General features: G+C 38.5%; 2 protein-coding genes across 2 annotated transcripts in view; both read right to left on the reverse strand.

Moving 5' to 3' along the window:
* Positions 1–4,635, reverse strand: part of LOC124158195 (dynein axonemal heavy chain 2) — a 58,221-nt gene extending 53,586 nt beyond the window's left edge. The window contains exons 1-3 of the mRNA XM_046533383.1: positions 4,290–4,635; positions 4,112–4,212; positions 3,695–4,037 (exon numbers count right to left, since the gene is read on the reverse strand). Coding sequence (XP_046389339.1) covers positions 3,695–4,037; positions 4,112–4,212; positions 4,290–4,386 — 541 coding nt within the window. The 5' untranslated portion in view covers positions 4,387–4,635. The remainder of the gene's footprint in view (positions 1–3,694; positions 4,038–4,111; positions 4,213–4,289) is intronic.
* A 10,519-nt stretch (positions 4,636–15,154) lies between these two features.
* The window catches only part of LOC124157801 (centromere/kinetochore protein zw10 homolog), a 40,326-nt gene continuing 31,843 nt past the window's right edge, over positions 15,155–23,637 (reverse strand). Inside the window, exons 9-11 of the mRNA XM_046532820.1 lie at positions 22,503–22,640; positions 19,923–20,056; positions 15,155–15,572 (exon numbers count right to left, since the gene is read on the reverse strand). Of these exons, the coding sequence (XP_046388776.1) occupies positions 15,357–15,572; positions 19,923–20,056; positions 22,503–22,640 (488 nt within the window). The 3' untranslated portion in view covers positions 15,155–15,356. The remainder of the gene's footprint in view (positions 15,573–19,922; positions 20,057–22,502; positions 22,641–23,637) is intronic.

A 23,637-nucleotide genomic window follows, 5' to 3' on the forward strand; every position in this document is an offset into this window, starting at 1 on the left:
GCTCGAGTAATCTCACGAAGAAAACTTTGCAATATTGATTGTGAATTGGAATACCGAGGTATAACAAACGCACTGATGTCAGCAGTGTTTGTCAAATGAAAGAAAATGGCCATGGATCATCTACTGATGTTTCTGTTTGTATGATAGGTGCTGCCTATTTTGTCTAATGTGGCTAGACCTCCTTCAGTGCAGTTAGAAAAGGTCAATATTTCCGGTTTTCTTTTATTATCTGTTCGTCTTGGATTGATTGACAGAAATAGCTGTATGAATTGTTGGCGAAAGAATTACATTCTTTGGCCATTTTACAACGCAGGAAACTAGAGCTTTTTTCTTCCTAAACCAAAATAAGCTGCTATTTTCTTCTTTCTTTTACTTATACGACTTTCAGTGATAAATCTCTTTTATTTTTTGCGCACTGTTCCCGCAACCGTCAAATTATTGCTTAGAATTTCATCTGCTTGCGGAATATTATTGAACCAGTTGTTCAAATTACGTTCCTTCCGTTTCTGTTTACAAAAGAAAAAATTCGCTTTAACTCCTCTTTTGGACTGTTATCTACAAAAAATGGACCCTCTGGTTGCCACCCTGAGTAGGTACATCTTCAAATACAATCGAATTTGCCGATGCAAAAATTTTGATGCTATATTTTGCGGGGTTCAAAGGTAAATATTGCCCATATGAACATCTTATTTGAAAAGGAATCACTAGCTCATCAGCTTTTTCTCATGGCCCAATTCTATAATGTTGCCGTGTACTGCGAGCAAACATCTCAAATACATCTCTACATTGTGCTAATTTTCCACTTTTCATTTTCTCTACTCTAGCAGTCACGTTATCGAAACGAAAAGATAAAGGGGAAAAGAGAAATATGTTATGGCTCATGGGGGAATAACATATTTCCACTCCTAATCCATTTTGGTTCCAAAACAAAAAAAAATTCTGTTACTCAGTTTTATTTGCCCTGGCTAAAAGTAAAATTCTATTCAGGAACACTAAGTCTTTCCTGTCTGTTTCACTATCTCTCTTACGAGAATAATTTTCAGTGACTTTTTCTACCTGAATATTAGTGCAATTTACAATTTTCTCTACCATTTTTTCAATGAACATTATACGAAAACAAACCATTCGTGTTTTGAATTTGAATTTATTTTGCTAATATGTAGTATATAATTATAATAATTATATAATAATAAATAATTTAATTTGAATTTATTTTTGCTTCTCAGTAACACTGCTACAATTTTATGTTCTTATGTTTGGTCTTGATCCCTGCGTATTTCACGTTGCAACTCCATATGTCCCAACGTACATAAGCTCCCTTCCCTTTTACAAAAGTTCATCATCTCTGCACTGTTGTTCAGTGTAAGTATCATGTGCAGCTACATGACACCCATCTTCTTTTTCATCAGAATCAATCTTCTTCCCTCAAAGATTCATTCAAAAGACAAAGACTCTTTCTTTTACTCTAGAGGTAGCTGACATCTAGTATGAATTGAAAACGATGAATGTAAGTATTACAAGGCCAACCTTCAATGGTAAATACACAGAAACATGTAAATAATGATTTTTTTGAATAGCTACTACCCTATCGTTATTGAACGAAGTCTTCAAAAAATCACTTCTAAAAAATCGCATTTTCTACAAAAGTTGACGTCAGAAACAAATAATTCCTCATCCAAATTTTCAATCAAAAGTCAAAGTATATTAGCTTTTTCATTTTTTTAGAAAGACTGCAGGAATCCATAGTGTACTGAATTAACGTGCTGTACGTACTACATGATCGATTTTTCGTGGCTCACTTCGAGAAAAATCACTGTAACATTATAAGAAATTACTAACTTTCTATTTGTTTACATAAATTTAGGCAAAAAATATACCAATAAATAAATATTTATTGAGGTAAACGTAAAGAGACAACTTTCATGGCCAGTTTCAGAAAAGTAGCTATCAAATGCGATGAAAATGGATGAAAAATATTCAAGGCGACTTTAAATACTAGGCGGCAAACCGTAACGAGAACGGTCGCGTGGGGTGTCTGGCGCACCCCACTCTGCAGAGCTTTGACAAAAGTAATTTTTCTTAAAAACTTACATTGATTTTATAATAATCTTTTACATGTATCCTCAGAAAGCTTAAAAAATCAGCTAGAGGAGGTTACAGGTCATTGCAGTCACAATTGCAAGAAAAAATAGCGCTTATATAAGGCTGGGGTGTCTACGACACCCCACGCGACCACTGCCGGGTTAAATGAAAAGTTATAATTTTAGATAAAATAGAAAAGCGTGCGAAAATGCAACGGCTATGTATGAATGCTGGGAGAAGCTCATGTGACATCACTCTGGTTCTGGCTGCCAGGGGCACAGCAAGGGGGGGGTTTAGGGGATAAACCCCCCCGAGTGCAGAGAAATTTTTAAGTTTAATACATTATACTTAATAGGATTTATATTACTTATAGAAAAGTGAAGGGATAATAATAAAATATTGTAAAACTCACAATTTGGAACCAAATATCATAAAATTCCACAATTTATTAATCTCGCATCTCCTGCTTACCCTGGTGGGTATTCCATACCCCCAGACACATTCGGTATTAGTTGCACCTAAAATCCCCCTATCCTTAACTCCTAGCTGCACCCATGCCGACTGCCATCGTATGAGGCCACCTTGGTGCGAGGCTATGAGCACCGCTACGATGCAGGCTGCTAGCAGGTAGCAGAGTACCCAGCTAGCAGGTAGCGCTTAAGTGTCTAAAAATTCTTATTTAAGCCAATTGCCTTAAATAAGAACTATTAATACACTATCAAACGAAGGAAAACTTTCCGATATTAGGCAATTTTAATAGGTGATTATTAAGATAAGTTTCCCTGAGCTCTGGGCCTCATGCATGTTTATTAATACAATTGGTAATCTCAGACGATGTAGAACTCCTGACTACTCGTAAAGCATCTAGGTCCCTGTGATGTCGCGTGGAGTGGCATCGCATGGGTGCCAATCTGGACTTTTTCAAATGAGGTTAAAATTGACCATTAACATTCTTCTAAACTGGGGTTTCTAAAAGCAAATAATCTGTATATTATGAATACAATAATGGTGGGTAACGAATCGCAATCGATGCCTTTCACTTTCTTTGATGAAGGAAACTACCCTATTGCCATGAAATTTCCTTTCCTATATCATCACTTAAAAGGGTGCATTGAACCCTTTCTTCGCTAAGCCTTTTGTTCATCCCTGACCGTAGATATTTTGAATTGGCAACCTTGCCTCTAGCCCTCCTTAAACCATTTCAAGCCTGAACAGCATATATAAATGCATTTGGAAGGAGATTTTATGTGTGGCACCAATCCTATTAGAATGAGCAGACTTTTGCATTCCAATGCTTCAAAAAATCCAAGTTATAATTATTCAATATTTTAAATATTAAAATATACCAGAATCAATTTCATCTGGTCAATGGCCAGAAGTCAAACATTTAATGTTATGCAGTCACATCATATACTGTTGAGGTAAGAATATAAACCAAATATTTACCATTAATATGAATAATAAACACATCCAAAGCTTTAACTTACATTACCAAAGGATTCAAATTCAATAAAATCATAACTGAAATAATATTGGTTCCAAATTCAGACTTGAGAGTAGAAATTTGAACCACCAATAGGCATGTTAAATCACCAAATGTATTGAAGGATACTTGGAGGTAAATGTCTGCTTTGATAAAAGTACGGGCCATAAACCTCTTGCAGCAGCTTAAGGGTCCAGCCGTCGGCACTAAAATCTATACTCCCAAATATCACTTCCTCGTTAAAGTTAGACGGAATGATTTCGGTGCCTTTCCTTTTCAAGTAATAAAATATAAAGTCAGTAGACACGTGCGGAAGACCAATTTTGGCAACAAGCTTCATTTTATGCATGAAAAGGGTTAAGACGTCTTCATCCAAATCTTCAAAAAACTTGACAACAGGCTTCATATCCAATTCTCGCCAATGGTCGGATTTCAAACCGAACAAAACTGTGTACTTTTTTATTATCTCGATCTGAAAAAAAAAGAATTCCGTTGACCACAAGAAGTACGTGACTGAATATGATTAATAAAGCAAGTAGGTATTACGAGATCGTTCAACTCTTGCGGCGATTTGTGGCGTATGTTGCTGTCAGCTGTATTTTCTTCCTCTTCAGGAACGCTATCTTTAGGCAATCGACTATCATCGGCTGAAATTAGAACCGCCAACATTAAATGCTTACGCTAGCGAAAAATAATGCAAGCATTGACAATTTCAAAAACCCACTTTTTATGACAGTTGCCTCCGGAGTATTGTCAGATTCAAACTGCACCTTTGGTTTTTGCGTCTTTTCCGTGTCTTCATCACTACTTCCTTCCTCCATTTCAATCTAAATAAATCAAATGTACAGCAAAAAACTAAAACAGCCGCAAAGCCTACCACAACTCCTGAAAGCACCAAAGAATTACGCATTCACGGGTACTTAATGGATATTAAACGCGACAGAATCCCCAAAACTCATGTTAGCTTTAATGTCCACAGACGATAAAGCAAAATTACAACAAAAGGCATTGAAATCATCAATGGCAAAACGTGCTTCGAAACTGCGGAAGGTGCCATGGTAACGGACGTAACCGTCGCAACCAGTCGCAACAGAAAATTTAACAAAACACCCTCGTAAAGCGTAATGTTGTTAATTCGGCCATGAAGACTACTCGCTTCCCCAGCCGGTACCCATGGAAACGCAATTACGACAATGACCAAATTGGGTATAGTCGTATCCAACGATCATCTACCCTTCAAGTATCATAGAAATTAACTATGAGAATCCTGTGTTATCAATTTGGGGATAATATGTAATTTTTGTTTCGAACGCAAGGCGCGCCTTGTATGGAGACGCGTTTGCCTTATAGAGGACCGCAGAATCCTCAAGCGTAGTTTGGTTATAATTAAATTTTGAATTCTACAAGTACATCGGTATTTGGACTTAAGTCCTCGGATGGGAATATTTCAGCCTCCGCCCCAAAGTAGTTTCTTCAATTTCATACCCACACAGCACAAAGATGTCCACTGGATATCCAAATGCCCTCTATCTAGACATGCTATGGATATGCATGAGGCATCCAATGGATATCCATCAGGAATCCTTTTCACTCACTGGGTACCAGGTGTATTTTCACAATACTTATGGCTCTTACTCTACGAATAGGGGAGAATTCACTAACCATCCTGGTGATTTACAAAATGAACTGCAGGAGTGGATCTTGCCACGGGGTCCATACTTACCCCTCAGATCTCAAATCTCCCAGTCATACTTGTTACATGCAGAACAAAATCCCTCACCTTTTTGGTAAAATTTCCATCCTATGCCCCTTGGGAAGAAAATTCTTGATCCACCCTGGTTCATACATCCTTTCTTAATTTGTTTTGCCCCAATTACTTCCCTTTGTCTTGTCAGGGGAGAGGTACCATTCAGTCTTTCCCTCCACAATGCTTCAAATGCAATTCTTGCATCTCCAGCTGGTATGATCAACCAACTGTATTCTTACAAGTGAAAACGTAATATGATAATATTATGTGGTATCTACCTTCTCACATATTTGGTATGATGAAGAGGTAAAACAGCAGCAAAGGCAAATATTTTGTTGAATATCAGTCCCTCATTCCAACCATGCCGGCCATTGTAATATAATTGCATTAGCAAAGAGAATGGGAAAAAAGTTTTTAAAAATTAATTTTAAATAAAGTTAACAATTTTAATAAAAAAGTTAAAATAATGCTACCTTAGTGTAAATTACAGGTTTTTTGGGCTGAGGTTCCCAAAGTACCACTACCATCTGCTATGGCCTGAATTAGCAAATTTTTCAAAATACATTTGACCACCGTAATATACATACTTGCTTCAGAAATTTATTAATGTTTGGAAAAATTGAAAATCTATTAACTAAATAGACAACTTTCTTGGAAAATTTTCAACCAACTTAACTGCAACCCTGCAAAATGGTGCCCAGGACATGTCTCCGACTATTTATTGTAAGTCACATTGCTGCCCTTACCTATACTGACTTTCTAGGTCTCACCATCTTGAATACATTGGTACAGTCTACGATTGCTATTTTATCGTATCATCACATTATTATATTCCATTTCATTATTATGCTGAATAATGAAGAGTTAGGAGGGTCAAAAACGTAAGATTATCAGACAATGGGCGAAGTCAATAATACATGTATTGACTGCAGGTGCATGTAGTAGCACATATATGTATGATGTGGCAAATATATTACTACTATATTCACTGAGTGATTGCATGACTGTAAATAGCTGAATAATAACATTTTCAATGTGATGATATGTGAATTCACATCCAGTGCTCTCCTCCATATAAGAGGATACATTTTGTCCCAGCTACTCAAAAGGGCTCAATCATGATACATAAAACAGTCATCAGCTAACTCTTCCCTATCACTCGGGGTAGATCAATTTTTCTTGATTATGTTGTTATTCCTCAATTAAGATACGTGTACACTGTATAGCGAAATCTTGCTAGAGTTTGATTGCTCTAGCAAGACTTAATCTACAACTGAATACACTGGTGAGAGATTTTACTCTAGCGAGACTCTCTCGAGGGGTTGTAGAGTAGCTCTAGCGAGGTCAAAACCTGTACACACTAACACGAAATTTTCTCTTGCAAGAGTGCTATCATGAGACTGCTATTGACTTCATTCTCTCTCCTCCATTTTCTACAATCTCCTTCAATGGTTTTGCTTTATTGTGCCTATCCCAAAATTCCTCACTTGATGTATTCTAAAGTTCTGGGTAACTGAATGAAATGCTCTGGGGTCTTCCACCAGGTGAGATTCTCCTATACTACAGGCATTTTGACGAGCAACTCACTGTATTCCTGATAATGACCAATGAGCCACTGGTCAAAACGTCTACCGTAATCAGGCAACTTGCGTGGTGAGAGCGACTCGAGAGCATTTCATTCAACTAAGACTCCAGGAGAGCACCAGATCATTCTTCTGCGTACATTTCAAATGGCTGAATTGACTCAGAGATCAGTTTTTACCCCTCTTTTTAACCATTTCTTGCAGAAAGGATTGATTTCCTCTCGCGAGAGAGAATATGTACTCTACCTGGCTACCTACATAGGGCGAGAGCAGTCTAGCAAGACACACTACTTTTCTGTTCACACTGCCACTCTAGCGTGAGAGCAGCTCTACCACTTGAGCTGAGAGTCGCACTAGGTAGAATGCTCTCAGAGATGTTTCCATCGTAGACTTTTTTGGTAGACTGCTCTCGTTAGAGCAAATCTAGCTAAAAACTCTGCAGTGTACACGTATCTTCAGTGCCAATATCTTTTTTTTAGTACAGGCAAAAGTATAAAGATAAGAATGGAGAGAGAAATGCTGACCGAGATTCAGGTTATAAGCTTATAAGCCATTGGAGGATGTATGGAACCAATCTAGATCGCATGGCCTCAACTTCCACTGGTCAACAGTTCTCCATCTCAACAATCAGGGTTAGACCAATCCTGTACCTCCCAGCAGGAATAAAAAACAACAGCTGGATTAAACACTCTTGAGCTTCCAACCAGATCAGAATTGGCTCCATACCTATGTTTTGATAGCTCACTCCACTATCGTCATCAAGGAATGAGTGAGGATGGTAGTTGAGTTAGCATTCAAAATGTCAGCATGGAACTAGATCTAACACATTTGGAAGCATGAGAATATTTCATTCAACTTACTCACAGAGAAAACCTGAAGTCTTTCAATTAGCCTGGATGACAAGTGCCATTGAAAACATAAGCTGTATTTGAAGTACTTACCTGGTGGTGAGTTCAGAAGACTTTACCAAGCTTATTTTTGAGGAAAGAGTGAAATCATGAATCAAAATTTTGTATTAATCATGCATCTCAAATGAATTTGTATCTGATGAATACAGTAGACTCTCGTTATTACGAAGTTCACGGGGCCGAAAAATCGGAGGTTCGTAATAACGAAGTTCGTAAGAACGTTTATTTTAGGAATCGTCGAAAGAAATACATAGTGTATTATTAACGCTATTAAATTACGCGATTTTCGTTTCGTTTTTCAACAGAAGACTGCGCCATGACGCAATCGAGTGTTGATATCTTCCCGAACACATGAACTCCGGTGTTCAAACTAGATGCGTCCCAAGGCCGAGTTCCAAGGTTGATAAAATTACAGTCCAGCCACCGAGAGTTGTCCAGTAACAGACAATGCTCTGGGTAGGGGGTAAGGGGGCCAGGTAAGAAAGGGAAACGCTTACAAAGTGTTCCATGAAGAAAAGAACCGGAAGGGACGACGAGCGTGAAGGACTTAGAGGAATAATTACTTGTTCTTATGATTCGAAGAATGGGCTTATTTTGGTGGATCAGGCTTATTTCGGTGCTCGTTTTTTTGCATTTGACAATGTTATATGACTAGGCGAGGGTATGAGGTGCGTTTGGGGGACAGCGATTGGCTTTAAACCGTGCTGGCGCAGGATTACCGTGCCGTTATCTCCTCCTACTGTGCCGTAATCGGAAAACCCTCGCCAGCCGGACTGCAGGTAAGTTATCGAGGAGTGCGGTTATCCTGCGGGATGCAACACTGTATTACACGTATGCGCTAACTCACGATTGTGGCGAACTGATATAGCGGGTCCTGCGATGAATCCGGAGCCGAAAAAATGGCTCCTCGCGGTAACGAAGAACGGGATAAACGCTGAACAGTTCCTAAATTCACACCAGATTCAATGATACCTTATTCAGGTCGTGAGAGCGCAGACCACAGCGAGAGTTTCCCAGCGCCACACCGCGTAGTATCGGCCAAATCGAAAGGCGCCAAATTTGAAATTTGAAAGTTTTGAATGCTCGTATCTCGGAAAATTCGTGCATCGAATGTGCAGAAGAGGATTGACTGTACATCCAATTTCCTAACGGTTATGAGTGGGTCACCACGACTTCGCAGGAATGAAGGCTGTTATATGATGTAGCGCGTAAACTGAATAAAGAACCCTAATTGACCCTCTTAGGCACAGTACACGAGAATAACTTAAACGTGGCGCGATTATTAAATCTTAATTGTAGTGAACATAGGCGGATCCAGGGGGGGGGCACGGGGGCACGTGCCCCCCCCAGAACCTCAAAAATATGCAAGATTTTTAATACGGTCCCATTATCATTGCATTCGTTTTGTATTGCGAGGTATCCTTGTGCCCCACCCAGAACAAAATCCTGGATACGGCCTTGCTTGTGCCCCTCCCAGAAAAAAATCCTGGATCCGCCCCTGGTAGTGAATATCCACCTAAATGCCGTGACTTGTGCGTGTAACTTCGTAATAAAGTTCATATTGTAACCGCAGGGACCGGGACTTAGGTTCGTAATTTCGTAAAAACGAATATTTCGTAATAACGTTTCTTTTACTATAGCTTGGATAGGCCTTTTCGACGGGACCAACGATTTGCTTCGTAATAACGAGAACTTCGTAACAACGTTGTTCGTATTAACGAGAGTCTACTGTAGTTACTTATGATGACAAATTCTGGCATGCTTTCTCAACAATAAGCGAATCATTGGCTATACTCTGGCAATAGTTCCTTATTCAATAGTAATCAAATTCTTCCCAGATCCAGTCATTTCAAGTAAAACCACAGTTACCAGGATATGTATTATCCCAGGCAATTTTTAATCACATAACCTGACTTTCTTAGGACTGGATAATATAAAAGATTTCTGAGAACATACTTATTGAAAAAAATAGTAAATGAAAGGCAGGAAACTTTCCCAGACCAAAAAAATACATTTAATTCACTTTTCTCATTATCAACTGTCAGGTTTGTACTGTTTTGAGAAATTAGTGTTCATTTCACTGATTGAGGTAATTTCCCAGTAACCATGTACATATATTTTTTCCCCTCAAAGTAGAGGTGGGTTAAGCTGTTCATTACAATAAAACGTTCATTTTCATCCAGTTCAGAAAAATCAAACAGTTCAAAATCTCTGTTATAATAAATCACATAATTTCCAGGTTATTTCCTCTCCCATTTAGCCTTTAGCATTTAGCCATCTGCTTGAACAAACAATGGAGGTTGATGCTACTTACTGATGACTTTAACTATGACATCGAGTAAATTTATCCTCCCCAAAGAAGTTTTCCATATTCAGTGCTGAAAATTCAGAAGTCCAGTTTGTATATCTAGAAAATGTGATAGATCTGTGATTTGTACATATTACATGATGTTGCTTTTTAGGATTCTACAAACTATAATTAATTCTGCAAAGAAAATGATTATTCATTACTTTCGGACATGTAATATAATTTTTTTTGAACCGCATTGTGAAGGTTGGTTGATACACTAAACAATAGTCTCACGGTGCCTTTAAATATCTTAATATGGTATCATAGTATTTGCTGACTGCATATTAGACCAATATACCGTATAAGCCCGTGTAAGAGGCGCACCTTTTTTTCCCAGAAATTGCAGCTGAAAATGAGGGTGCGCTTCTTACACAAACTTCCTATCTTCCCCTCCTTCCTTTCCCCGGTCGGAAGCCCAAGAGGAACTGAGTGCCTTGGTTTTCAGCGTGAGTCTATCTAAAAACCAAGGTCAAAAACGAGCTGGAGGCAGGGGAGTTTCTCCCTTAGTGACGTATTTTTACAATGCTCCAGCTTGCGTTTCTTACTTGTAAGTTTTGTGCCGTCATGTCGGTACCTCCGATGTGAACATGGAAAAGATCACGCGGGGTATTTCGCTCCGGAGGGCACACTAAATTTACTGCTACATGCTACGAGTGGGCATACCACAGCATTTATACTGCATAAAGCATTCGCTTATCAAGCATAGAGAAAAGCACAGTTTTGAAGGACAATACCTGGTCAATAGTTAACATCTGCCTTGCCGAGTAATTTCAATTATGCTAAGGGCCTGATTTTTCAAAAATCATCTTCAGATGCTATTATAAGGGTTATTGCAATTGAAAATCATATTGGTGTCAAAACTGCTGTTTAAAAAATTCAAATGAGTATGTACACTGTTGGACTAAACGGCGGATAGAAGAAGTCAGAAATGCTTATAATTGAAGAGCGCTGAAGAGGAGGTAGAGGGGATGGAGCGTGTTCCCTCCGCCTTTCACATAACGAGACTACGGGTGAAGGAGAAAGGGAAGAACACGTCCGATCTTGCATGTGACGTCGTTGCCTTCAAAGCAAAGGGGCAAAGTCGCAGAAATGTGATACATGCAGTTTGAGTTGCCTGTAGTTTCCAGTCAGTCTTGTCTTGTTTGAATCCGCTCATGCTATCCTTGTTTCTTCCGAAATTGTGCTGTTTGGACTATTTTGAATATTAGTAGGCTTTTTGTTAACTATAAATCTTTGTGTCAATAAATTAGAGCTTAAAAAACTTAAATGCTGTCAGATAAGCATCGCGTTAGATCTCATTCCTTTTTGAACCTCGTGCATGTCATACAATCATACAATTGCTGAAAGCTATCAAGATATCTTCGAGCTTAGTAGGTAACTCACCTAGCATTTGGCCTCCAGAAACTGGGAGAATTGAAGCTGGGAGACCGAACATGGTCAGTTGATGAGATGGGGTAGGGATGAAACAAGTTTCGATTGTTCCCGTGTAACTCAATACATATTTTCCTTTGAGGCAAGTGATTTATGGCCTGTGGGTTCTCAGAAAAGAAGAAAACGTCAGAGGCATGGGCTGATGGAGGGCCAGGGGTGATTTTGTGAAATCTACGCCATGGTTATTATCTTACAGCGCTGAGATTCGCCCGATTGTTGTCCAATATCTTGGGAAGATTCACGCTATGTGCCTGTCGTGTTTTGCTTTACAATTTTCCACGGCTGAAATTCTATTACAATACTCCTATGAGAACTTAAAAAAATGTTCGTGAGTAGGACAAGCATCGTAGTGCAACGGCGTATGCAAAATGAAGATCGACTCTTTCTACTATCTCTTATGGGACGTTGCATTCACAAAAGCATTGATTGAAAATTTCGGATTCAGATTCAATTTCTTTGACGAATTTGGATCCAAGGTACACTAAGGTGAAGGGCATTATTCGTGGATATTTGGATCTGAGGTATCCCGATCCGACCGTCCCTAGTAAACATTATAAGGTAAGACAACAAGTGAATACCTACTCATCTCTGAGCGCCATACATATCGTGTAAATTTAGCTGTGAAATGCCACGTGAATTATTAGTATTGAAAGTGGAAATGTTTATGACTTTCGAAAGTCCAAGCATAAGTCTGCAACACCACACAATAGGATACAAAGAATGCCGAAAAGTTTTTTTTCTTTACCTCCGATGCCCAAAATAGGGGTGCGCCTCTTACATATGTGCACCTCTTACACATGCTTATACGGTATAATGGAAACAATAAACTCCGGCCGAGTTGGAAGTTCTTCCTCTCAGTTGACAAATCACCATTCAATAATGTACAAACAGACTTGCCAAGTAATATGTGGAAAACTGGAGCAAAATTTTTTCAAACAAATAACTAATTGAATACTACAGTAGACTCTCGTTAATACGAACAACGTTATTACGAAGTTCTCGTTTTTACGAAGCAAATCGTCGGTCCTGACGAAAAAGCCTATCCAAACTATAGGTAAAGAAAAGTTATTACGAAAGTTTCATTTTTACGAAATTACGAACCTCAGTCCCGGTCCCGGCGGTTACAAAATGAACTGTATTACGAAGTCCCACGCATAAGCTATGGCATTTAGATGGATTTTCACTACGATAAATTTTAATAATCACGCCACGTTTAAGTTCTCCTCATGTATTTTGACTAAGAGCGTCATTTATGGTTCTTTCTTCACCATACACGCAACGTCATATAATAAGCTTCATTCCTGGGGAATCATGGTGTCTCACTCATTACAGCTCGTAAATTTGATGTACAGCTAGTCCTCTTCCTACGTACATTCGATTTACGAACTTTCAGAGATGCCAGAATTTAAAATTTTCAAATTTCGAATTTGGTGCCTTTTGATTTGGTCGTCTCTATGCGGTGCGGTGTAGAGGATATCGTACTCTGGGCATAATCTGAATAAAGTATCATTGAATCCGGTGTGAAGTTAAGAAATGTTCAGCGTTTCACCCATAGTTCCTTGTCGCAGAGAGGGATTTTTTTCCGGTTCCGGCTGCGTTGCACGCCCAGCTAGATCAGTTCGCCACAATCGTGAGTTATCGCTCGTTATGAAGTGTTACATTCTGCAGGATAACCGTGCTCCTCGATGCCTTACATACAGTCCGGCCAGCGAGAGTTGTCCGATGACGGCACAATAGGAGGTGCGGATAACTCTGCGCCAGCACGGTTTGCAGCCAATCACTGTCCCCCAAACGCACCTCACACCATCACCTAGTATTACAACGTTTTCAAATTCATAAAAAGCAGCAAAATTAGCCTGATCCGCTAAAACATTCCCTTTCTTCGAATTCCCAAACCAAGTGACTCTTCCACTGGTTCCTTCACGCTCGTCGTCCTCTCCGTCTCCTTTCTTCACGGAGCCCTTTGAAGGCGTTTCACTTTCTTACCTGGCAACGCTGCCCCGACCTAGACCATTCTACCTGTCATTGGACAACTCTTGGCGGCCGGACCGTAGGTTTATCAACTTAGGAATAAGGTCTCAGAACGCATCTAGTTCGTAAATCGGACTTACTGTACTTAGGAAAATATCAACCCTTGATTACGTCATGCCGCATGCCGAAACTGAAACAAATTTTCCTGTTTACATATATTTCTCCGTAATTTATTCACGTTCATCATCCACAGTTTCTTTCGACGATTCCTAAGAGTAACGTTCATACGAACTTCGTTATTACGAACCTCCGGATTTTTGTGTCTCGTGAAGTTCGTAATGACGAGAGTCTACTGTAACACCCTTAAGAACACAAACAGCAAGATTAATGAGAATGCACAGATGCCAAAGAATGCCCAGACAAAACCAATGCCGAGAGGAAATGAATGCCCAGAAAAAAATGAACGTCCAAATAAAATGAATTCTCAGGAGATACGAACGCCAACATGAAAATGAAATATCAGATAAACCATTCAACAGTTCAGTGGCATAACTATGGGGGGGAAAGGGGATAGATCCCCCCAAGGCCTCAGAGAAATTTAAAAATTATTTAAAAATATTATCTAGTTTTGTCATCATTAACTGCATCTGCTTAAAATTAAGTCTTAAGTGCCAAAATTATATAAAATATATTTCCAGGTATGTCATTTTCCAAAAATTTTCCAGGACCAGTTCATATTGGTATGGTATGGTATGGTATTTGGAGGAGGCGACCGACAGCTGAGGTCATTTGCGCCATGAGGGAAGGGTGTGGAAGGAAGGGTGGAGAGAAACCCGGCGTCGGCGACAGCCTGCTCTTAACGAAAGGCGCCAAGGGGACCACGGCTTAACGTCCCATCCGACGGACGGAGTGTTGCGCTTGAAATGTCCTCCACACAACATTCAAGCAGGGATCGGGCAGTCTCTGAAAATTCTCTGCCACTGCCGGGATTTGAACCCGAGCCCGCCGGGTGGGAAGCCAACACTCTAGCCACCACACCAACCCAATCCCCCAGTTCATATTCATCTGAGCATGCTGACTTGAGGCAAGACGGAGGGATATGGGAGAGATCAAAGGGGAGGAGATTGGCAGTCCTTGGAGCAGCATCAGTAGCCTCAGATGGCCGGTCGTGGCCACCGTAACCATCGTAACCACCATCTGTTATAACCACAACGCACTTGCTGGAGTGACATTAGTGATTAAGCTGAAGTTCAAAATAACTCTTGGTGAGCATATCTACTGCCCTGAATACGCCAAATGAGACCAGAGCAGACATGAACAGGGAACAGTTTTGGAGACAAGTTCATTTTTGTTCCACTCATTTCAGTGAACCATTCCTTTAAGCAATTCCTTTGGTTCTTTCTGACCCATCTATATCTCACAAAATACATATAATGGACCATTTTATGAGTTGAGGGACTATATTGCCTACCTGCCCCTAATATTGAGAATGTACTGTATCTCAAACATGGACACACAAAAGAACAGTGAGCACTAAATTGCATTGTATGACAGTATTATCCCTAAAAATAATGAAAATTCTATCATTGATAACAAATATTTACAGTTAAAATTTTTAATTAATATATAATATTTTAAAATATAAACAACAATAAGGGAAGCAACAGCCATAGTTTTAACAATGTAAAAGATAGATTAAAGTTAAGGAGATAGGATACAGTAAAATGGGCATATTGGAGTAAATACGCTGTAAAAAAGAAATGCAATTTGAGTTTGTACAAATATATGTTATCCAGTAGTATCACTTAATTAACCTCAATGTGGCAGCTCTACGCTCAGAATTTTTGAAAAGGGCAAGAATTAACTTCCTCACTTCATCAACTTGAAAAATATCCGCTAATGGTCCCTTGCCATCGGCCCACCTCCCATCAATGTCTCTTAAACTGGATCCAAGGACAAGAATCAGTTCCTTGAATTTAGGCCAGCTTCTGACATGCAGAAATATCTCACCAGGTTCCTGAAATACAATCAAATAAAAAAATACAATTGCTATTAAAATAGAAAGAAGAAAAAAAAATTTCCCCAGTGGAAAACTACAAAGGCCATCTACACAATAAATGATAAGGCCAATGACCATGTGCATGAACATCATTCACGGTGTAAACCAGAAAATTTGTCAAACTTCTGTCATTTGCATTGTTATACCAATTATGAAAAATGAATTAAAGCATGCTCTAATATGCATTCATTGAATGCTTCCTTGAATAATAAAAAAAAAAATAGAGTGTTTAGAAAATTTAACGTCAAAAGCATGGTTCCGTAAAAGATCAAAAGTTTGAGCAAAGGTAATGTGTCAATCAAGCTAATTTTTTTCTAATATTCCTTAAGGTATGACCCACCACCTTTAAAAATAAAATTCATGGCTTATTGCTTTCTTTGCTGTTAAAAAATGTTGATGCACTAAAAAAAATCCTTTTTGCAATGCCAGTAGTCAGTGCGGGGCCTTCCCACAAATGTAATGAAATGTGTGTGACACAACAGTTTCTTTAGTTCAAACAAATATTCTTGGCATGAATCTAGTAGTTAATAAATATAAGAATAAAAACATGCATTTTTTAATAAGCAGGTTCCATTTTCCTCCAGGGATGAAAAATTTACTAGAACATAAAATATTTTGGAGAAACTGTACCATTTGCCTTCATTGGAAGCTGTAAAAAAGGGCCAAGAAAGTACTGGTCCAGGAGCCCCCTTTATTAGTGAATTCATAGCATTAGTCACCACTTGTGTAGCGTAAAATTATTTTAGATTCGAAGGCGATTACTACCATCAAAATAAAGGTTTAGCAAAGGGTTCTCGCTTATCACCCCTACTGGCAGATCTTTTCATGGATGATTTCGACTAGAAATTACACTGGTCGGCATCAAAATCCTCCCACGAGGGTGAAAGAGTGTCCCGGGTAGATTTCGAGATGTTGATTACAAATATCTCATTAAGAAAGTTCCAGCACATAAGGTTTTTTTGGGCAGGGTGGTGTTTCCACAATCGATTGAAAATTTTTTGAGTCGTATTTTTGGTATTTAATATGTGTTTTTCGTGTTTGGAGTGCATAATTCTGAATTTTTATCTTAATCCAAGAACTGTTACTTGGCTACATCCCAGGAACATTCTTTTCTCTAGCTGAAGACCCCCGGAAACGTACCCCCTCCCCTTGGGTTGCAAAGATTTATTGTCGTTCTATACTGTATACACTAAAACCTAGGCGTTATTGACGGATAAAGGTTTTGATATATACTTTCAATCATTCATCGGCTCCTTTTCGTATGCATGACAGACAAATAAAAAAGGCGCCAAGACATACACGAAACAAATATTTCAGTTTCGAGTTGATCATGGTGCTATAATGTGGTATTACGCTGTGTCGTAACACCAAATTGTAACACCACGCCACGTCGTATATTGTGTTAAACAAAGATGCCAAGAACTTGCAACAATTCGAAAGATTCATTCAGCTAAATATGTGGAGAAGTGATTTTTGAGGGACAAAGTAGGCCATTGTCACCGTTCCTGAAGACAGCCTACCATCTGTACTTTGGGTGTAAAATTGGCGACCAGGATCGCGTTTGGGCTCCAGAACAAAGGTTAGCTCGTGTGCGCGTTCTCTCACAGGATGGTTGAAAGGTACACATACATCGATGCCGTTCGTCGTACCTATGGTTTGGCGCGAGCCCCGTGACCATGTTTCAGACTGTAACCTACCTGACTAATATGAAAGGTTTCTCAAAAAACATGAAGCATAAAATACGGTATGCTAACTTGGATTCCGCGAGGAGACCTGTGAAACATGATTTTTGTCTGCCTGTACCTGTATCACCAGACTCATATACCCTGCGAAGTGTTTCATCAGAAGAAGAACCTGCTGCCTGTGAGGATGTCGCACAATCTTTGAGTGCAGTCAGACCCCAATTACGCTCCAGTGCCTGACATTAATGAACCACATGTGATAAGTCAGGAAGAGCTGAATGATCTGATCAGTGACTTAGACCTTCCCAAGTCTAAGGCTCTGTTGCTTGCATTACGACTTCAACAATGGAATCTATCAATCGAAATGTCAATATATCGATGTACAGGAAAAGAGAGGTGGCTAATGAACGTCTTGTGGATCTGGAGAAAATATTCTTACCACCCCCTTCATATCAGATTAGGGCTCATGAAGATCTTCGTTAAGGCCCTGAACCGGGATTGTGAAGCATTTAATCATCTCAGAAAACTATTCCCAAGACTCAGCGAGGCCAAGGTGAAAGAAGTATTTTTACGGGATCTCAAATCAGAGACTTGTTTAGGATACCACATTTGCTTCTAACCTTAATGAAAAGAAAGTGAGGCTTAGGAGGCCTTTCAAGAAGTGTGCAGTAACTTTCTAGGGAATCAAGTCACCTGATTACAAAAACATTGTGGACAGGTTAATTACTTCATTTAGTCAGATGGGATGTAATATGTCCCTGAAGTTACACTCCCTGCATTGCCATCTGGACTTCTTCCCTGAAATGTACAGCTTGGGGGAGGTCTCTGACGAACAAGGAGAAATGTTTCACCAGCAAATAGCTACCATGGAGAGGCGCTACAGTGGTAAATGGAGTGTGAATATGTTGGCAGACTTCTGTTAGAATGTAACACGCGAGACACCCTGTAGTAATTATAAGAAGAGTAGAAACACCAAGTGACACGTAAGTTTTAAACTTTAACTTTTTATGTAATTTCATTTGCATAATTTATATTGATTTTTTATGATAACGTGAAAACTATAATGGACGGAGAATAGCATCTTTGAGTGGATATTGAAACACCCCCCCACTCTCCTCCCTGCAAACTGGTACGTCCTGGAGAAAAATGGGTTACGGATTCAAACTCATGAGCTCGAAACCTATAGGAATCACCTATTTTCGTTCGTGGGAGCAAAAAAAAGTTTCACTTTGCCAACCAGTGTTATTAACACTGTCTCCATCAATACTAACAATATCCACAGTTGGTTCACAAACGTAGATGACATTTTTTCAGTGTGAACGGACTCAAAACGACAGCTAGATATTTTCATGAACTCACTGAATGTCCAATCGTGTAACATTCATTTCACGTATGAAATAGAAAATGAAGAAAGCTGAATTCCCTTGACTTGAATGTGACAAGGAAAGAAGGAGAACAACCGACCATGTCATACCAGCTACATCCCATCACCACTTTTCAAAAAAACCATCTACGTTCCATTTCCTAATTAACCGGTTGTTGGACATCCCTCTGCCACAATACAGTTTTCAGAAAGAACTTCAAACGATCAAGTTTTTAGCAGCAAAAAAATGGTTATTCGGATAGTTTAATAGACAAAATGCTAAAGAAAAAATCCAGGAGAGCTCATAATCTGCTATTCACTAACATGGACAAGAATGACAAGGAGCTTAATTGGTGTACGTTACCGTATTACGGTTACAGAACACTCCTGACCAGAGCAGACAAACGTAAAAATTGTTTTTGCAACCAACCCCACTAAGCAAAACACCTATGGGAAGCCGGACACAACAGTGACTTCATACCCGAGATTCTACATTATGCCAAAAAAGGGAAGGAGATGGATGTTCTGGAAGAATTAGAGTTAAAGAAGAATTTGTGTATGGGCCAGGTACTAAATGACATTGCATTTCAAAAGCACTCACCACTAATTACCACCACGCTATCCCTCCGCAATTTACGCCCCACCAATCCAAGCGCTCACACCCCCGGCCTTCTAACCTTCCCAGCCTTTCCTCCCCCGAACTTATTCACACAACCCTACCACTCCCCCCATACACCCCCAACTCCGCCCCAACCTCCCCTTCCCCTTCCATTACCTCCCCTACTAGTCCCTAGCAGATATAAATTGAGGTTGGCCCAATTATTGTATTTTTACTCGAGAATGACACCTCAGTGTTGAAATGCATCGTACGAGCAAATGATTTCAGTGAAAATTTACAAAGTGTGTTTATATTCATTCATCATGAATTTTCACAAATTTGATGCTGAATCTATAAATTTCTTTATCCTTCACCTTTGGATTTAAGGGGCGCCTGGTATAGCTAGCAATTTTGCAGGGATTATGATGAGTAATCCTTAAAACGAGCTTCTACTTTAATCAGAACTAATACTCTTCACCACTACTCTGACCACTATTTTTGCAGGGTGTTTTCGGGCATCTTCTCTATTTATCACCAACCAACATTTAATCTTCATCCAATGTAATGCCCATACCATTTTTTTAAATTGGCAGAGGGGAAAATGATGGGCATGGAACACGAGAAACTACTTAAAAATGACAACAATTATTGAAGATTTCATTTACCTGAAATAACTGGGGGGCTCTACCAGATACAACACCAAAAACTGTAACCAGCTGGACTGCAGTACTCGAAGGTATATCTTCAGCAGCAAGCACTCGGAATATTAATTCTTCCACAAATGAATTTAAATGGCTTCCTATAAATTTTAAATACAAATTACATTTTAATTATGTTTACCAGAAAATGAAATGACACTATAGTATCTATTCATACTTCATTTTTAAGATTTAGATGAACTCAGGCAAATATTTCAGCAATCTTTGTTTAACTTAATACTTCCTTAGAAAAAAATGGTTGTTCTAAGGAAGTAAAATTACAATAGTAAAACTGAGCAACAGGAATAATTTTTTAGCAAATGATATCCCCATTAATGCCCCTTAGTTCAGCAAAATATACAATGGTATAAGTATTACTAGAGTTGCAATTTATGGATTAGGAAATAAAATTTTTCTCATACTTCATGTTTGAAATGAATTATAGGCTATTTTAATATTTTCCAACATAAGCACTATAGTCAGTTATATTTAAGCAACACGAGGACACTACTGGGTAATTTGTGAATCCTCCTACTAATATAAAACAAATGCATGGCAAAATTAAAAGAATAATTAAATTAATACTTTGGATAATGATTTTTTTCCTAAAACTTTCAAATTAATGAGTTACTTCATGATAAGTTATGTTTTGAGTAAGATTTCCAGATTTCTGAAAACAAAATATGGGGGACGAGGGCGAGGAAATCAGAAAGCATCAGAGCTATTTACTATACCAAATGACCAAGGGAAATTTGAGACAGGTAAAATAATGGAATGCCTAAGCCATCACACTATAATTACCTACAAATCTATAACCAAATTAAACAAGAACATGGCACTTTTTGGACGTGAGTGTAGGAGAATTCACTTGAAGATGAAGCATCTTTAGAGCAACAGTCAAGAACCTTACAATCATTACAGGGGTCTTGGATAAAGTTAGGATATTTTTCTGACAATTTGGAGGTTAAAATACTGTAACTTCCCCACTTGCTACACCCTAGGCGTATGGGGATATTTGCGACAGCCTAGATAAAAATGTTATTAACAACTTCTGAGGAATCATTAAATATGTTTCCGAACTTCAAAATGGACAAAATGAACTACTACATATTCAAATCTCTACCTATGCATATCTTTATCACAGAAATTTATTTTTAAGAGTAAAATTATACACTATGGTGAGAAACATTTTGATTTAACTGGTATTAAAATTACAACGCTGTTAAAATAACATGGATTGAACTAACATTCATAGGTTGGCAACTTCTAATGAATAGTTGATGGCAAATTAGAGGTTATTATGTGCAATTTATGTGGCTATACCTTGAGGTTGTCTCAAGATGGATCGAGATCCCTATCATAGTAGACGTAATTTTTACGGGCCTGGTGATATGTCTGATGCTGTAAAGTAATTTTAATTCCCTAACATTTGCCTGACAATTTTATGTAGCCATGACACAAAACATTGAATGATCTCCTAGTTCTTGGCCAAGAATCGAGAAGATATTATGGTCTTGACTAACAACAATGGACTCTCAAAATTATCACATACGAACATAGGCCACTTCTACCTTCTTCTAGTACACTCTTCTACTTCTAGTACACGCCCCATAAGTTAAAACAAGATATTCATGGTTTAATATAGGTCTAGTGTAATAGACAACATTGCATAGAAAAATTTTATGATTGAAATGCTGATCCTGCTACTGCCAAATTCGATGCCAACATGCACACTTTTACGCTCGGTTTTCAGTAGACATGATAGAGCATGCAAGAGATACCCCTCTGCACAACGCAGAATATCTTCAACTTCCTTCCTCTCCTTTCCCCTTCCTTCACAACTTTCTATGTAGATTTTGATATCGACTTGATGTTGATTTTGAATAAGATTGGGAGCCACCACCACCGTGTGGATTCAACATGTAATGATTAAGTTTTTGAACTATTTCTAACTAAACCTTTCCTCAAAAATACACATATACACTTCATATATTCAAGTAAATGACACAGTAATTGTGGTAGGGTGCTATGTTGTCTTTCATCATCAAATCTGCGTACCATATGACTAAATTCACTGATTATAATAAAGCAGTAAATTCTAATCATCTTATATATTTGATTTAATCTCAAATTTCTACGAAAAATATGAGTAAATCATGATTATTTAGTTTTTTACATGCTAAAAAATTTTACAATAATATTTTTTTTCAGTAAAACAAATATCTGAAGACCTACTTTGACAAGTTATAGATAAGGATTCGGCTGATTACAGAAAAAAATCACAGCATTTAGAGCTGGTTCAACTTAAAATAATTAAAATTTTCACTCAACTAACTAGGGTCCACTTATGTGGAGTTTATTGTATTTCATTACAACCAATCAAGTAGTTACAACTGGCTTTTGCAACACAATATTAGCCAGAAATTAAATCCTAAATTTTAAGGATATCTATCAGCTAGAGGATACAACACAGATTGCTTATTTGAAAGTGATAGATACAGGGTTTGATTAAAATTCCAAATATACTTATACTAATAGATACCCTACCAATTGATTTGCAGTAAACATTATATGGAAGGACATTCAGCCAAACAGTCTTCAAGTGTTCCAGTTGTCTCAGACACTGTCTCATTCCTTTCTCTGTAGAATTTGGTAGCTCAGGAGCTGTTCCTATACCATGGATGCCTTTAAACATAAGAAACCAAAAAGAAATTAGAGTAATACCCAATACACAATTTCTCTGATGAATAATTATTTTAAACTGAATAGGGTCAGCTAAATTCATTAGGCATTTAATGAAGTTGATGGTTTGAGGCGTTACTTTGTGGAATTTCCTCATACTGAATGAAAATTGAACTTTGTTTTGAACTGAATGAAAATTGAACTCACTCCTTTGCCCATCTTTCACAGCAGTTAGTCAGCTTGGGTGCATCGACCTTACCCACCTCCCCATCCTCTCACATCCCCTTGGCTTTTACAACCAGGGGAAGACCCAACCCCTCCCACCTCTTGATTTCCCCCCCCCCCCCCACTACTTCTGGTTTATACGGTCAGGTATTTAAGACGATCTATCAATGTAATCCTCACCTGAGGATGACGCAGTGCATCGAAACCTCAGTCGTGATTGAATAAATATTTATGTGGAAAAACAAAGTTCAATTTTCATTCAGTTCATTAGGCACATGAAGTGGCAACTGTAAATGAAATTTTCGCATGTCCAATGAACACTGGAGCAACTGAAAAATTTTTGTAACATAAGTTATCAATAGAAATCTTCTACAAGTTTGTTTACAAAATTTCTGTATTTTTTTCTTTATAGGGTCATTTTTCAATCTCGCATTCGGGCCATTTTAATTTTTTGCATCACTAACCATCCCACAAAAAAAGTTGGTGCCATAAAAATTTTTGGGAAATAAATGAGAACAATGAGTAATAAATGGAGAGAAAAAAATACAACTGAAAGAAGAAATAAAGTCCCCTCTACAGCACGTGTGGAACGGGAAATGGGGGGTAGAACCCCATTCCTCCGTATGTCACAAGTCATTGATCGCCTGACTGAAGCTGGTTTGACATGCACCTCACTTTGGATGAAGGTGCGACTCAAGCACAGACCTTCAAGGGCCTGGATGAAGCTGAGCTGTTTCACAGGACCACACCGGCTCAATGGTAGGAAGTGAGAAAT

Source organism: Ischnura elegans, chromosome 4 (assembly GCF_921293095.1).
Source record: "Ischnura elegans chromosome 4, ioIscEleg1.1, whole genome shotgun sequence".
Lineage (NCBI taxonomy): Eukaryota > Metazoa > Arthropoda > Insecta > Odonata > Coenagrionidae > Ischnura > Ischnura elegans.